The following is a 17,243-nucleotide window of genomic DNA, read 5'->3' on the forward strand; positions in this document are numbered from 1 at the left end:
TTATTGTTTAAAACATTATTCAGTTTCCGTTGCTATGTTTATGTTAAATCGTTGGGTTATTTTACGAAAATTTTTATACGTTGCAAGTTTATTTATTTAAAGAGAAAATTTTTAATAATTCAACAAAATTATGAATACGAAATACGGGTCATCACAGTTGGTATCAGAGCCATGTTTCTTGTAAAGGGTTGTACTTACTACTGATCTCGAGAAGCTCACGAAGTCACGTCTTCAGTCTGTAAGTCCTACTTTCACGTATTACAATTTTTTTTACCATGAAATAGTTTACCAGCATGTTCTCCTGAAATATTTTATCAGTATATTCTCAAAAAAAAAAAAAAATTATTTTATGTCAAGATTATGTTTTAGCAAATATATATTTAAATTTCAAGAAAAATAGCATAAATATTGCATGTTGGTTACGTAAGGATTTTACATGGTACAGTATGCCTCCTAGACGAGCTATTGACCGCCTGAGAGGTGCTGAGAGCGAGGCTGATGAGACTCAGAACCGTTATGAGGATAGAGGTCCACCGCCACCTCCTCCACCACCTGATATGCATACCCAGATGATGGCGGGTATGACTCAGTTCTTCGCACAGTTCACGGGGAACAATGTTGCAGCGGTAGCTAGGCCGCCTAGACCCGAGGCTATATGTGAGCGGTTTATGAGGATGAACCCAAAGGAGTTCACTGGGACGTCTGATCCCATGGTTGCTGAGGGATGGATTAAGTCCCTAGAGGTTACTTTCAGATTTATGGAGCTGGAGGATGCTGACAGGGTCCGCTGTGCGACCTATCTTTTTGGAGGAGACGCCCGTCTATGGTGGGAGGGCGCATCTGTAGCTCTGGATCTAGCTACTCTCAGTTGGACGCGCTTTAGAGAGGTATTCTTCTCTAAGTATTTTACCGATGACGTGCGTTCGAGGTTTACCATGGAGTTTATGACCCTGAGACAGGGTGACATGACTGTTACGGAGTTTATCCGTAAGTTCGAGAGGGGTTGTCACTTTGTACCCCTGATCGCTAACGACGAGGGTGCCAGGCTTAGGCACTTCATGGATGGATTGCGGTCGATCTTGCGCCGTGATGTTAGGGTTGCTGGCCCTACGACATATGAGGTCGTTGTCTCTAGAGCTCTTGCTGCAGACCAGGACCAGAGAGATATCGAGAATGACCGCCAGGGTAAACGGCCATTTCAGGCGCCCCACCGCCCTCCTCAGCAGCAGCAGCAACATAAGAGGCCTTTCCATGGCCCATCGAGGAGCAGAGAGCAGCAACAGCAGCAGCAGCAGCAGCAGGGACGTGTGGTCCCGAGGAGGCAGGAGTTCCCGGTCTGTGCCAGGTGCACACGCCGCCATATTGGAACTTGCATGTATGGCTCTGGGAAGTGTTTCAAGTGTGGCGGTACTGGCCATTTGCTAAAGGATTGTCCTCAGGGTACATTGCCTACTCAGGGCAGAGTGTTTGCACTCCATGCAGCGGAGGCGAACCCAGAGACTATGCTCTTGACAGGTATCTTAAATCTTTAAATTTATATGTGGGAAAATTTTAGCATATTTTATTCAGCATTTTGGGATTAATTACTTTGAATTATGGGGTTATAATATTTGAACTTAGAAATTGTGATAAGATTGCATGTTCTATTCGGGTAGTTTTGGGAATCTAAGTTAGAAGAACTTTTACCTTTGCATATTTATAGGATTAATTCTGGTAAGTTATTGGATTTAGATAGATTTTCCAACCTTTCAGGAAGAATATTTATAGGCGGAGCTTCTACGAACGCCTTGATTGATTCAGGGGCCACTCATTCATTCATATCTGAGACCTTTGCAAATTCCATTGAGGTCAAGACGATTGGATTGGATGTGGCGTATTCTGTGGTTATTCCATCTGGCGAGGAGATGGCAGCGACTAGCGTAGTACGAGACATAGACCTCGAGCTTCATGGAAATCTTGTCTATGCGGATTTGATCGTGCTGCCAATGCCAGAGTTCGATATTATCCTTGGGATGGATTGGCTGCACAAGAATAGAGTACTTATTGATTTTCAGCGGAGATCTGTTCTAGTCCGACCGCTTGGAAGAGAGCAGTTCCTATTTGAGCCTGACCGGTACTTTAATTTGCCTATCATGATATCTTGTATTCAGGCTAGGAAGCTCATGCATAGGGCTTGTCGAGCATTCATTGCGACCATTATATCTGTTCCCGAGGTCCCCAGCCAGTCAGTTGCAGATGTCCCAGTTGTCAGGGACTTTTCAGACGTTTTTCCCGATGACGTCTCTGGTAGACCACCGGTACGAGAGGTTGAGTTTTCGATCGATCTTATGCCAGGTACCGCACCTATCTCTAAGGCGCCATACAGATTAGCACCGTCAGATATGGTTGAGCTCAAGAAACAGATTCAGGAGCTTCTTGACAAGGAGTTTATTCGCCCGAGTTTCTCTCCATGGGGCGCGCCTGTCTTATTCGTGAAGAAGAAAGACGGATCTATGAGGCTTTGCATTGACTACCGGGAGTTGAACAGGGTTACAGTGAAGAATAAATACCCACTTCCGAGGATCGAGGATTTGTTTGATCAGTTTCAGGGAGCCTCAGTATTTTCCAAGATAGATCTGCGTTCCGGATATCACCAGTTGAGGGTGAAAGACACCGATACTTTTAAGACTGCTTTTAGGACTCCTTATGGGCACTTCGAGTTCCTTGTGATGCCGTTCGGTCTGACAAATGCGCTGGCGATCTTCATGGATCTCATGAATCGCGTATTCCAACCGTATCTTGATCAGTTCGTGATTGTATTCATAGAAGACATTCTCGTCTACTCAAAGAGTCAAGAAGATCACAACAGGCATCTGACCGCAGTGTTGCAGACGTTGCAGAGGCACAAGTTGTTCGCTAAGTTCAGCAAGTGCGAGTTCTGGTTGGAGAAAGTTGCGTTCCTAGGCCACATCATATCTAGCAGTGGCATTGAGGTAGACCCAGCGAAGGTTGCGACAGTCAGAGATTGGGAGGTGCCACAGAGTGCATCAGAGATCCGTAGTTTTCTTGGTCTAGCAGGATACTATCGGAAGTTTATTCATGGTTTCTCCTCTATCGCAGTTCCACTCACGTCATTGACTAAGAAGAATTCTAAGTACGTGTGGAGCGATGAGTGCCAGAAAAGCTTCGATTCTTTGAAGCAAGCTCTTATTTCAGCGCCGATCTTGGCCATGCCTTCAGGGCCCGGAGATTTTGTCTTGTATGCCGATGCTTCGAAGCTCGGTCTAGGCGCAGTGTTGATGCAGCATGGGAAAGTAATAGCGTATGCTTCTCGTCAGTTGAAGATCCACGAGAAGAACTACCCTACTCATGATCTTGAGTTAGCTGCTGTAGTATTTGCCTTGAAGATTTGGAGGCATTATCTATACGGAGAGAAGTGTCAGATCTTTACGGACCACAAGAGCCTCAAGTACTTCTTCACGCAGAAAGAGTTGAATATGCGTCAGAGGCGTTGGTTGGAGTTAGTCAAGGATTATGACTGGGACATTAGCTACCATCCTGGTAAAGCTAATGTAGTAGCGGATGCTTTGAGCCGAAAATTCGCGGTGATGGCTCATTTGACAGTTCAGAGGCCTCTTCAGAGTGAGATTCAGAGATTTGATCTAGAGATTTATACTCGAGGTAGAGTTCCCCATCTATCTACCTTGACGATTAAGTCTTCTTTATTAGACCGTATTCGCAGCGGTCAGTCACCTGATGAGCAGTTGGGAAAGTGGAGGCAGAGAGATGAGGCGAAGGGCAGTATTTTGTATACAGTGAGTGATGGAATTATTCGTTATCGAGATAGGATATGGGTTCCTAGTAGCGATTCTATTCGAGCAGACATATTAGCTGAGGCCCATATGTCCCCGTACTCTATTCATCCTGGGAGTACGAAGATGTACAAAGATCTGCAGATGTTATATTGGTGGCCCGGTATGAAGAGAGAGATCCGGAGATTTGTATCCGAGTGTTTGACTTGTCAGCTTGTGAAAGCTGAACATCAGAGACCAGCCGGCTTACTCAAGCCACTTCCCATTCCCGAGTGGAAGTGGGAGAACATTAACATGGATTTCGTGGTTGGTTTACCGAAGTCGGCTAGAGGTTCGAATGCTATATGGGTGATTGTTGATAGACTTACCAAGACAGCGCATTTCTTGCCTATTAAGACGACTTTCTCCATGATTCAGTATGCCGAGTTATATATCCGTGAGATAGTCCGATTACACGGTATTCCAGTCTCTATTGTTTCTGACAGACATCCGAGATTCACTTCCTCATTTTGGAAGAGTCTGCATTCAGCGTTGGGTACGAAGTTGTTGTTTAGCACAGCTTTTCACCCTCAGACAGATGGTCAATCAGAGAGAATTATTCAGATCTTGGAAGATCTTCTCAGCGCTTGTGTTATCGATTTCTCAGGGAGCTGGGAATCGAAGTTGCCATTAGTGGAGTTTACCTATAACAACAGCTTTCAGTCGTCTATAGGTATGGCTCCTTATGAAGCACTGTACGGAAGGAAGTGTAGATCGCCTATTCATTGGGATGAAGTAGGCGAGAGTTCAGAGTTAGGACCAGAGATCGTTCAGCAGACTGCTAATCTAGTAGTCGTAATCCGTGATAAGATGAGGACTGCTCAGAGTCGACAGAAGAGTTATGCCGACCGGAGGAGGAGAGATCTAGAGTTTGTCGTTGGTGACCATGTTTTCGTGAAGATAGCACTGATGAAGGGTGTCATGAGATTCGGAAAGAAGGGGAAGCTTAGTCCGAGGTTCATCGGACCATTTGAGATCCTTGACAGAGTTGGTACATTAGCATATCGTGTTGCTCTTCCGCCGAATCTGGCCGGAGTACACAATGTTTTCCATGTGTCGATGTTGAGAAAGTATATAGCGAACCCTTCTCATGTGTTGAACTTTGAGCCGTTGCAGTTTTCTCCGAACTTGTCTTATGAAGAGAGACCAGTGCAGATCTTAGACCGTAAGGAAAAGAAACTTCGGAACAAGGTGATCAAATCAGTGAAGGTCAAGTGGCTTAATCATTCCAATGAGGAAGCTACATGGGAGTCAGAGTCAGAGATGCGGAGTCGCTTTCCAGATTTATTCGGTGAGTTCTAATTTCGAGGACGAAATTTTATTTAAGGGGGGAGTGTTGTAATACCCGAAAAACCAATATGCGTATATATGTGCATAATTTCTATTATTTAATTTTAAATGGTTATTTTTTTTTAGAATGATTGATTTAATTTCATTTTAATCATTTACGTTATTTTTAAGGATTTTAAATCGCGTATTTCAAATTTTAGCTTTTTAGATATTTAAGCGAGACCGGACCGGAGATAGAAAATCGGAGATGAATTTTATGATCCAAAAATATTCCTAAATTTATTCCGAGCTAAGAAATAATTTATTTTGTTGAAATCAAGTGGATTTAAGTCTACTTTAATTATTAATCACCAATTTAATTGTAGGCTTCTTAATTCATCTAGATTGTGCTTAATTAACTTTTAATCAAGCTTATCTAACATAGGATTCTACTTAGCAAAACTTAAATAAAATCCTACACTAATTGGCAGCCTACTCTCGGTCATATTCTACTCCACACAATTCCAACTTGACACATTCAACTCACCCAACATCAATAAAACAAATGAAAACCATTCAACATGCATGTACCCCCAACTTGACATCAATTACTCCTCCATGCACCACCATATTAACCACTAGCCTTCACCATTTTTTTTCCACTTCACCTAGCACGAAATTTCAGAGGATTAGGAGCTCCCATTCTTGGCCAAGACAACAACATTAGCAAAGTTTCTTCATTTCCGTTGCCGTGTCCCCCGATCCGACGTATTGTGTTGTTTATTGTAAAAACAACTTAAGGCATGTATATGTTATTTCTTTGCTCTTCAATCAAGTCATAATATGATTTTTAAACATCACATGTCCATGATTTTCATGAGAAAACCGAAATATTTCAGCAACTACACAAGAAAATTCTGCACATTTTTTTTCTCCATTTTTATGCTTCACGGGTTGCATGATTTTGATGATTTCAGGGTGTAGTTCGATTCCAGGTTCCCAAGGCTGCTTATGGTCATGTTATAGGATGTGTTAGGGAGGGATTAGTCCATTGGTTTGACCCCTTTTGGTTCATGTTCCCAATCGGTTTTAAAAAAATAAACAAGAACATCCCCATTGGTTTTTAAAATTCTGGTTGTGGTAGTGTGTGTTGAATTTCGGTTTTGTGGTGTTGGGTGGATCTTGGTTGGCTTGTAGCCCCTAGCCATGGTTCACTCAATACCCCATAGTGTCTAGATCATGCCACGGTCAATCAAATGGCCACTGGAATGGTCCGTGACAGCAAGAACAAGCAAGGTGTCCCACGTGTGCAGCTTGGCTCTCGGGTGGAACGTGTGAGTTGGTTTGGGTGTTGTTTGGATTGTGGTTGGCCTAAGGCCCTTAGCCATGGTTAAAATCACACCTTAGGATGTTGGTAAGAGGCTCTGGTTGGTGGTTCAAGCCCCAATGACCAATAGTCTCGAAAACAAAACAAGGAAGCGCAACAGCTGCTGCTGTAATTTCCTGGACAGCAACTGTGCCTTCGGTTCAGAGATGTGTTTCGAGTTCTTGGTTGGCTTTTAGCCTATGGCCTTGGACTTAACAGTACCTTATTAAGTTAGTAAGGTCATGTTTTTGGCCGTTTGTGATTTGGTTAAGTTTAGAGGTCGTACGAGAATTTACGGTTCAATGGGCCAAAGTGACTCTCGAAAGAGCGTTTCATGATTTTGGCCTTCATGCACAATTTTCGTGTATTACAGCCCTTGGTATATATTTTCCAGTATTTTAGGTGTATTTTAATCATGACTAAATGATGGTTCGATGTTGGTTCGGGTTGGTACGGAGTCATGATTAAATATTAAGTTTGTTGGGCGTAATTGTCTCGTTTTTAGTTCGATTTTGAAGCGTTGGTCAAGATAAGTTATTTGCATGTTTTTCATGTTAGAGTTAGGTCGCAGCGAGCCTGGGAACGATCCAACCTAATTGGTAAAATAACTCAGGAATTTAATTATATTACGTGCATAAAAATATAAAATGTTTATTTTTGAGATATATGCGATATGTCTTGTGGCCACCTTACGCTTATGGGATTGCTTCACCCGGTGACTTACGACCGGTTTACGATTATGTATGGGTACGGATATCCAGTCCAAGGGCTGTGATGATCTCTACCGCCCAGTATACTGTGGTTTAGTCTGATCAGACGTGCATGTTATGTTACGTTACGTTATGGGCCACTTACGTAGAACATTATCTCAACAGAAAAATTATGATATGCTATTTTACGACAGGGCTCTATCGAGCAAACATTTTACGTACGATTTTCAGTTATGCACGTATTTATGATTATTCATGGCACGATTTTCACGTTACGCTTTACGATACGACATTTTTACATTTTTTCAAATTTTATGATATATTTACTTGTTATTCACGATATATGCATGCTGGGTCTTTAGACTCACTAGACTTGATTGATGTAGGTTCTGACGATGCAGAGGCTGAGGCGGGGACCAGTGAGTTAGCTTGGATCAGCGGTAGTACGAACCCGAGGACCTCACGTTTAATTATTCAGTTTTATGTTCAAACTCTTGTTATAACTTTTATATATTCTAAGTTATTGTTTAAAACATTATTCAGTTTCCGTTGCTATGTTTATGTTAAATCGTTGGGTTATTTTACGAAAATTTTTATACGTTGCAAGTTTATTTATTTAAAGAGAAAATTTTTAATAATTCAACAAAATTATGAATACGAAATACGGGCCATCACACTTTCACCTCAAAGGTGCATTTCAACTGATTTAACTTCAACCCATGTTGTCTCATCCTTTGTAAATTCTTCCTCAAATGCTTGATGTGATCGACAAATTGCTTAGATTTCATGAAGATATAGTCTATATACACTTCAACATCATGCCCTGTCATATCGTGAAATATCGAAATCAGAGCTCTTTGATATGTGGCATCTGCATTTTTCAGCCCGAATGACACGACAATCCATTCAAACGTACCAACAGCTCTTGGACATCTAAATGTTATGTATCGATCTCTTCTATCTTGATTTGATTATAACCCGAGAATCTATCCATGAAGGATAACAAGTCATGCCTAACTACTTAATCGATCAACATAACAGCTATAGGCATTACATTGACATCATTGGGAGTTGCGCAATCCAAATCTTGAAAGTCGATCCATATTCTGATCTTGCCCACTCTTTTTCATTACTGGCACGATGTTCGAAAGTCATTCAGTATCTGATTAATTTCATAAACTTGGTTGTCAACGGTTTCTCAGCTTCTTCTTTTACTTTTGATATGTGATGAAGAGACTGTTGCAATGGTTTGAAACCCTCTTTGATTGGGAGTCAGTGTTCAACCAATCTACTATCTAACCCTGGCATGTCATCATAATCTCATGAAAAATAATCTTTGTACTATCTCAATAAGCTAACCAAATCTCGCTTCATCCCTTCTTCTAGTAACGTGCTAGTATACCACTTTAGGATTATCAAGCTATCCTAAGTTGATTTCTTCTAACGGATCTTGTACCTTACGTTGGCCATCTTCCATTTGATATGGTGCCATCACATCTCATCAACTTGGAGTTCGTCTTCTTCATATTATTTCTCTTGGACAACCTAAGTTTCATGGGTCCCATGCTTATTACTCTTCTAGTTTGTTCAGTACTTGCTACACACATACCTTCCGCATAGAGTTTGAGCTACCTCTTTTTCCTTTTGGCTGAACTCACTCATTAAGTTCTTCGATCGATGGCTGAATTATCGGCCTATGCATCACAATAACAGTAGGCTTGAGGATTATCTCCAACACCAAGATTGTAGTTGGTGTTTTAATGTACATTGGTCTCCCTCTCTTACTTTTGCCACAAATTTTATTAGGCCCAAATCACTCATTGTAAAATAAACTTATGTGGGGATTAAGACTTCTTCATTTTTGCCCAAACTTCCTAATATCCTTACTGGTAAGACATTGACTGCCGAGTCATTGTCAATTAAGACCCTAGAAAATGGCTTCTCATTCACATGGGCTTTGATGTAGAACGGCCTAATATGCTTGGCCATAGCTGGTGTATGATTCTCGAGTATCACTTGTTTTGGCATGTTTGGGTGATCTTTTATTATAATCACTACTGAACTTCCATCGAGGAGTTTTCTTGTATGACATTCCTTTGGCTCTTATTCTTCAGGCACCAACCCCTGCTCTCCTCTTCCACCATTTTGAACTTCTCTCGTAATATCAACGCTCGTGTGGCACAATCCACTGTGATGTGCAACTATCTCACACAAAAGTTGATTTTTTTATTCTCTGATCATCGTTTTCACTTAATAAATCATTGTCATCATCCACTAACTTATCTTCAGTAGTTGATCTGTCAAACTTGGACATGTTCCTCGCTTGATCTCAATGATTGGAATAACAAATGTGAGTCCATTTTCCAACTTAGTTGACTCATTTTTTGCAATAGTTCTTTCTCTCAACAACCTTCATTTATGGGTCCTAGTGAGTGGCCTAGAGAAATTTTTGTGGTCCCTCCATGACTCATTAAACTCGTTTCTGGTAGGAACGTACTTGGTCTTTGCTCCCCTACCCTCAACAGTTTTTTTTATTTTCGGAGCTTCATTCACATATCGATCTCTATTATGATCAACTGATTTTCATCCTTTGAAATTCAACTCCATATATTTTTCTCTTATCCAAGTACCTTCGGGGCTGCCGATGTGATGACTCCCCTCTGAACCACTGATTCTCATGCACTAGTCTCTCGAGGAATTGTTGGTTCCTCGGCTTGGAGGATGCAGATCCACGAGTTTCTGGAGAATCTCTACTGAACTAGTCTTGAATGATGAACACTATATTTTCTAGTGGTTTCAAACATTTAGCCCCTTAGAATCCAGCATCACTTAATCTTTCTATATGTCACTGCAAGGGATCAGCCTCTTTTCTCATCAAGAAGATCCTTCAAATTTGTCACGTTCACATTGAAGAAGAAGCTTGGGAAATGGATCATCATCGTCTGCCATGGACTCTTGTTTGTCGGGAAACTTCAAAAATTCCTTCTTAATTATATCCTGAAAAATATTCTTAAAAGTCCAACGAGACTTAGTGGAATGATTATATGAGTCGTGGTACTTACAATATTCTAGTCTCTTCATCTCTTATTTGGATGATACTCTATTATCTGTTGGAAAATTAATAAATTTCTCTTTTTCCAGAAAATCAAAAACCTCATCAGTTTTTGATACATCAAAAGTGTTGCATATCTTTGGGAAGTTGGGGGCTATTCTTCTTCTCTGGTTCTTCCAGTTTCTTTTTTAGCAAACGGACAATAAATGAACCATTTGATCGGATTTCTGCCAACGCAACATCCTTCACTTCTTGATAATAGAACCCTCATAGTTGTTTTCTTTTTGTATGACTCTTCTTTTAATGATTCCTCATATTCAGCAACTTTTGTAGCTAACTCAAAGAAATCCATTAACTTCATGCCTTGGAATTTCTTCCTCGATCCGAAATCCGACTCTTTTTGTGTCATTCTCACGAATTAAATCTCAGGTAAGAACATCTTCACCTATTCTTCATCTTTTTGAACCTATCGATAAATAATTCCACATATTTTCATTTTCTTGAACGATTCTAAGTAAGTAGGCAATACATACCTTTGGTTCAGTTCTGTAACTGAGTGTGAAACTGTTTTTCAATCTCTTGCCAGTTCATCACTAAATTTCAAGGGATTGAGGCATACCAAGCAAATGCAATTCTTGTAAGGGAATTTGGGCTTAATATTTATTCATATCTATGTAGTATGGATAGGACTTGTGAAACTTTGGACGGCTTATTTGTCTCAAGGCCGACACATATACTCTCAAACAGTTTCTCGTAACATTTCTGGGACTATCACTGGGATATCTGGGCTGGGTGACGATGATGCTAACAATGTTTCCCCCGAGCTTGAGACCCTGGATTAAAACCAGCATTACCTATTGGGAAACCCCCCATCTAGTCTTTGATAATCCATGTGTGTCATGTCATCATATGCTCCTAGTTGTTACAGAGAGTTTGTTATGATGTACACTTGATTATCAAGTTGTTTTGAGATCCCCACTTCATGAGCACGTGGATATGATTGGACGCTCCCCCTTAATGTTTATTTTCTCTTGTGTGGTGATGTATACATCCTCTCTAGTTGGTTTGGGAGTGTGAACTCTAGGTGATGAGGATCACCAGCCCTTGATTCCCTACTCCCTGTTCAAGTTCATCGAATTGGTTATTTCTCTAGTTCCCTTTTTTTCACTTGTGTTCTGCTTTTCATGGGTTGACTGATTTTGTTTACCCAAACTATCTTCAAGCAAACAGACATATCTTTGGACACTGCTTGTGATATTTCTTCAATATTCATTGTTGTCATCTCTTCCACCAAACTGTTTGAAGTGTGAGCATATACTTCTGGAATACGACCTGGATGCAAATCCAACTCCATGATCGGCTATTCAGCTACAAGTTGTTATGTCGGCAGAACTTTAATCTCTTCCTAGTTTGGTAGAGACTCCACATCTCTTTTATTGACGTTTTATTTCCTTCTTGGCAGCATATTTTGGTTCTATTAAGCATGCCAAAAATTGTTTACAGAATATTTTGAGTTGCAGGTGTATTAGGTGCAAGATGTCTGTATTTTGTTTCTGTTGATCTTCTTTTTTTCTTCTTGTCTTTTGGGCATTTCTTTCCATTCTCTCACTCTCTCCTACTCCGTGATTTTGCTCATTATCTCTCTATGATATCTTTTTGTTTTTACGCACTTTGATTTATTCAAATCAATTCAAATTACTAACGAGCTTTTATCTACTCGTCACCTCTTTCATCATGGATTTGGACTTGAGCAATTTTGGGCCTAATTAAAATATAGTCTCAACACAAATAAAATTTTCATTGATTGTTAAACTTTTATTTCAACCTATATGCCAACAGTCATATAATTAATTAAAATACAAAAATTACCTATATCTATCAGTTTTATACCATTCACGTTATACATCCACATTGCTAGTCTCATATAACATATAAAACAAATGAACAATAAATGTGTATTTTAGAAAGTGAAGAAGATTTCCAAAGGAGACTAATTATCTCCAAAATATCCTTTTCCCACACTATTCTTTATATGGTTATTAAAAAAACATGATAACGGGAAAACTCAAATGCAAAATTAAATAAGAAAATTATTAAACAAAAATATTTATATAAAAATTTATGATTATAAAATGATAAACTTTATTTAAATAAAATTTAATATTATTACACATACACATGAATGTGAATAATTCTCGAGATTGCGAACCTTGAATGCTGCATGCGACTGTTGTAAGAGTAGATGCCCTGCAAGCCAACGGTTGACTAGGGAATTTATTGACTCAAGTGAAATAAACAATCTTTATTTTAATATAATTTAATTTTTAATGGTTTCGTTATACTTTATCTGTATACCCATGCAAGCAGCATAGATAAAGTCCTTGATTATGCTTTAATACAAATGAATCGTAATTCGATGTTGAAACTCATTTGTAAACACTACATATTCTAAATTCGTTCCTAGTCGATTCAGCCGCCTAAAACATGGATAAAGGTCGCTTGAGCTCGAGACTAGCATCTGTGATGTTGTGTACTGCGTTTCTTGGTAAGGGCATAGAGATGTCCAAACATACAGATGGGTAGTCATATGATGATTATACCGAACAACCCTCCCTCGGACTTTCCAAGTGGTTATCATTTATCGAGAGGATAAGTTCGTGGTTATGATTGTACACCATTAGTCCTTACGACCCGGGACAACACTGTGGCTCTATATGCTAGGGCTGTGCTTTGACTCGTTTACCGGCTCCAGGAGAGTCATCAGGTGGCGAGGTTGGGCACAGTTGCGACACATATAGGAGCCAGTGCATTGTAGTCGGGGATTCACCGCTCACTTACGGGTGTGGATATCCTATGTGATCTAATGAAATAATAGTGCATGGAATCTCTGGCCAGAGTACGAGATGTACGTTGGAGAAAGAGTTCTCCAAATAGTACACGCGATGCGACTATTATAGTTATCACATAGTTATCGAATTAATATGCAACCCTCGATGAACCAATGGTTGCAGATTCGATCGGGATATATGAGATGAAGGGACCGTACTGTACGTTAATCATAATCGACTGGTTCTTGCAGGCACTATCAGTGATACCTAGGGGATCATGGGGCGATGCTACTAGACGCTCTTACCATGATCCGATGGGTGCTATCAGAAATGAGTTTTGACATTCTTGATCAAGGTGTTGATGAAAAGAATGGGGCTAACTAGGGTAAGCCCGAATAAAGGATTATGTCCTGAATCACAAAGAGTTGTGAGCCCACGGCTAGCTGTATCCCTGAACCATTGAGGGTCACACAAGTACTGGATTGTTTGTTCCCGTTGAGAGAATAAATTCAAGGAGTTGAATTTATATTATGATATAGTAAATTCAAGGAGTTGAATTTATGATAAATAAATCTTGAGAGAATAAATTCAAGGAGTTGAATTTATATTATGATATAGTAAATTCAAGGAGTTGAATTTATGATAAATAAATTTTGAGAAAATAAATTCAAGGAGTTTATGAATTTATAAAATTCGGAGAGAATAAATTCAAAGAGTTGAATTTATAAAATTTGATAATTTAATTTATAAAACTCAAATGTTGGGTTTATTAAATATTAAATTTTTGAGGTGATAAAAATTCAAGGAGTTGAATTCATAATTTAAATAATAAATTCAAATGTTGAATTTATAATGTATTTAATTTATTAAGCTCAAAAGTTGAGTTGATTAATTAATAAATTAAATATGGTGGATAATATGTTTAATGGGCTTGTAGGGGTACAAGTCCAACATATTAAATAATTAAAGTTTTAATGGGCTTTGATTAAATTAATTAAACTAGTTTGACTAGCCCAATTAATTAAATCAAGCTCATTAATGTTAATTATATATTTTAGGCAAACTCTAAAAACCTAGCCTCCACTAAGCATGGTGATTTTCGAGAATCACAATAATTATTCCTCCATATTTTAGTTTACTTAATTAATTAGATTAATTAAGTAAATGATGATTAAAGAAATATTAAGATTTCTTTATTCCCTTTTTGCATAAGATTCATTCGAGAGTTTCAAGAATTGAGAATTCTTTTTCGGCTCTTTCAATATGCAAAAATAATTTTGTACTCTCAAAAGAATTTTTGAGCCGCCTCTCAATTATTTTTTCTCCTACGAAAAACTTCTTTTAATTCTCTAGTGCGAATTAGAAGAGGAACAAATCATCTAGTCGTGGACCTGATTAGAAGAAAGGAGTCTCTTGAAGAAAGTTCGTAGGGATTCATCAAGAGCTAGATCCGCTAATACCGGAGTAGTTGGAGCCACGTGATTTATTCACCAAAGGTATAATTTTTAGCCCCCTATGAATGTTTAAGTTAAAATCATACGAGCGTCCAAACAATTTTGATTGTCAAAATAAAATAAAATTTTAAACTTCCGCTGCGTTTGGGCGTGTAGAAAACCGGGATCCAACAACTGTTTCATAAACTAATCAATGGTCTGTAGTAAGGAGAATTTTTTTACCCCAATCACTTGTTAAATCTTAGGTTTTAATCAATTAAGTTTTCAAATTTTAGTTTTATTACACTAATTTTTAATTTTTTATTAATTTGGTCTAATTATTGTGCAACACCGGAAAATATTGACATAGCATTGAAAAATGATATGTGATACAGAAATAAGCTAGCACGATATCGAAAAATACTGATATGATATTGAAAATTGATGACTTTTCTAATATTAAGTCAACAATTAGATTAAAATAGCCGTAAATTAAAAATTAATTTACCAAAATTGAAATTTGAAAACTTAATGGAATAAAACTCAAAATTAACCAAATTAATAAATATTATTATTATTATTATTATTATTATTATTATTATGATCATCATCATCATTCCCAGTCCACACTTCATAATTCATACCATGATATGTGCCATTGAATATTCGAAAAAAGCTCAATATAGAAAGATTGCACAATATCATAAGTATCAACCAATCCAAATACCAGTTTTGGACTCGAGTCGAAGAAGCTACAACATCACCAAACCAAACTCTCTACAAGTGTGTAACAAAATATAATTGCAGTATCGCATGAAAGTTGTACTCCATCACATTGGAAGATTAAGAGGAAGCATTCGCCAAATTGAAATTTTCAGACCCAGTGGTGCATCTGAAGAGGATATTGTAAGTATTTTTTGTATAGATTATTTTCTTTACTAGTTTAAACTCTTATATGAGTCGTGTATTTTCATGTAGTTCAATAGAGCGAAAGATATGTTCATGCAAGATTTTAATTATAGTAAAGGATTCAAACTTGATCATGTGTGGCCTATTATGAAAGATATTGAAAATTTCTCCAGTGACATCAATCTATCGATTTTAGTACCTAAAATTCATGTCACAAACTTGGATTCGTCACAGTCAGAAGCTCATACCCAGAGACTCCAATATCAGTTTCTCCTGGATTACATTCCTTTTTTCAATTAATTTAAGTAGTGATGAAAATGCATGTGGCACTTCATCCGAGCGACCTATTGAGTTAAAAAAGCTAAATTGAAGAAAAAAAGATGACAATATTTCAGAATTATTATCTAGGATGAAACAAGAACATCACAATCTTATGAATATACTAGAAAAGGGCTACACTGAACTTCAATAACATTATGATATTCAAATGCTAAAATTGCAAAATGATAAATTGAAGTTGGAAAATCAAAAAAAAAATTTGTAACTCGACAACAAGAAATGGCATTGGCTACCCTTCAAGAGGAGAATAGAGTTTCGTACATGGATTCAAGTACAATTGGCGATCCAAAAATGCGTGAAATAGTTCAAATTGAACGAGCAAAAATATGCCAAAAAAAAAAAAAAAAAAAAAAAGATACGGACAACAAGATGTTGACACGTTTGGAAAATATTTGGGTGATTTTGGAGGATCCGGATCAAATTTACCAGATTATTGGTTATCTAATTTGTTTATCTTCTAAATGTATTTTCCTTTCGATTATTGTCTTTGTATTTGCATTTGTATTTGAATTATGTGTTTCAAGTTGTATTTATATTTCAATTATCTTTTTCAGTTTAGTTATGAATTGTATTGTTATATTATTTTTTCGTATGTGTATTAAATTATATTAAATAAAAAATCATAAAAACAAATTATTTTTTAAATATTAATAGTTAACATAAACAAATAAATAAATATTTTAAAAATCAACAATTGTTATTTTTTAATTTTTATGATTAATATCTAAATATTAAAATAATACAATAAATACTATACTATTATTTAATTAATATTTATAATTTTAAATAAAAATATTTATAATAAATATAAAAAAAATTATTTAAAAAAATTCGTGCAAAATTTGGCGCAGAGGAAGGTCAAACCCCATTGGAGGAATTGAAGCTGCAGCCTTGGAGATCGCGTTATATCTTTTAAAACACCTACACAATATCTGACCAAACAAAAATCTTTAAAAAAATGAAGCACGTTTAGGGTTCCAGCGACTAATTACGAAATTCGAGAACCCTGCATGGTACAATTGCCCTCAATTTTCTCAACATTAATTGCTCCGAAAAATATATTTATATGACATTTATTATCCTTCTTCACGTAGCACACGTGGACATTGACAATTTATTGCATAATTCGAGAATCATATATATTCCTCGAATTTAAGGTTATATTTGGTTATTTGGGCATCATTAATGATAAATATAACATGGCACGGATTATATTTATGAATAGAAAGAAAACTAATTATTTGGGGATAAGTTTCACTGTGTTTAATTAGTTAGTTCCCATTTTTGGAGGACTCTTACAAAATCTATATGCGCCTAACTGCAAATTTTTTCTGTAAATCCTTGACCCATGTGATTTTCTACACCTATAAAGTTAAAAGCAAAGCAAAGCAAAATTTAACTTTTTACATTTGTGTACCTAAAATCATAGAAATGTGTCCGGTGAATCAACAAAGTGCAAGTGAGACATATACATATATTCTGTAATGTGCCTGTCATTTTCCATCGT

General features: G+C 37.6%; 1 protein-coding gene across 1 annotated transcript; it reads left to right on the forward strand.

Moving 5' to 3' along the window:
- The first annotated feature begins 446 nt into the window (after positions 1-446).
- Positions 447-11,069, forward strand: LOC140802837 (uncharacterized). The gene is made up of 4 exons (XM_073158455.1): positions 447-928; positions 1,046-1,515; positions 1,753-2,334; positions 10,906-11,069. Exons 1-4 carry the CDS (start codon positions 447-449, stop codon positions 11,067-11,069), a joined length of 1,698 nt encoding a protein of 565 aa, XP_073014556.1.
- The last annotated feature ends 6,174 nt before the right edge of the window (positions 11,070-17,243 follow it).

The sequence above is a fragment of the Primulina eburnea genome, chromosome 10 (assembly GCF_022965805.1).
Source record: "Primulina eburnea isolate SZY01 chromosome 10, ASM2296580v1, whole genome shotgun sequence".
Taxonomy (NCBI): domain Eukaryota; kingdom Viridiplantae; phylum Streptophyta; class Magnoliopsida; order Lamiales; family Gesneriaceae; genus Primulina; species Primulina eburnea.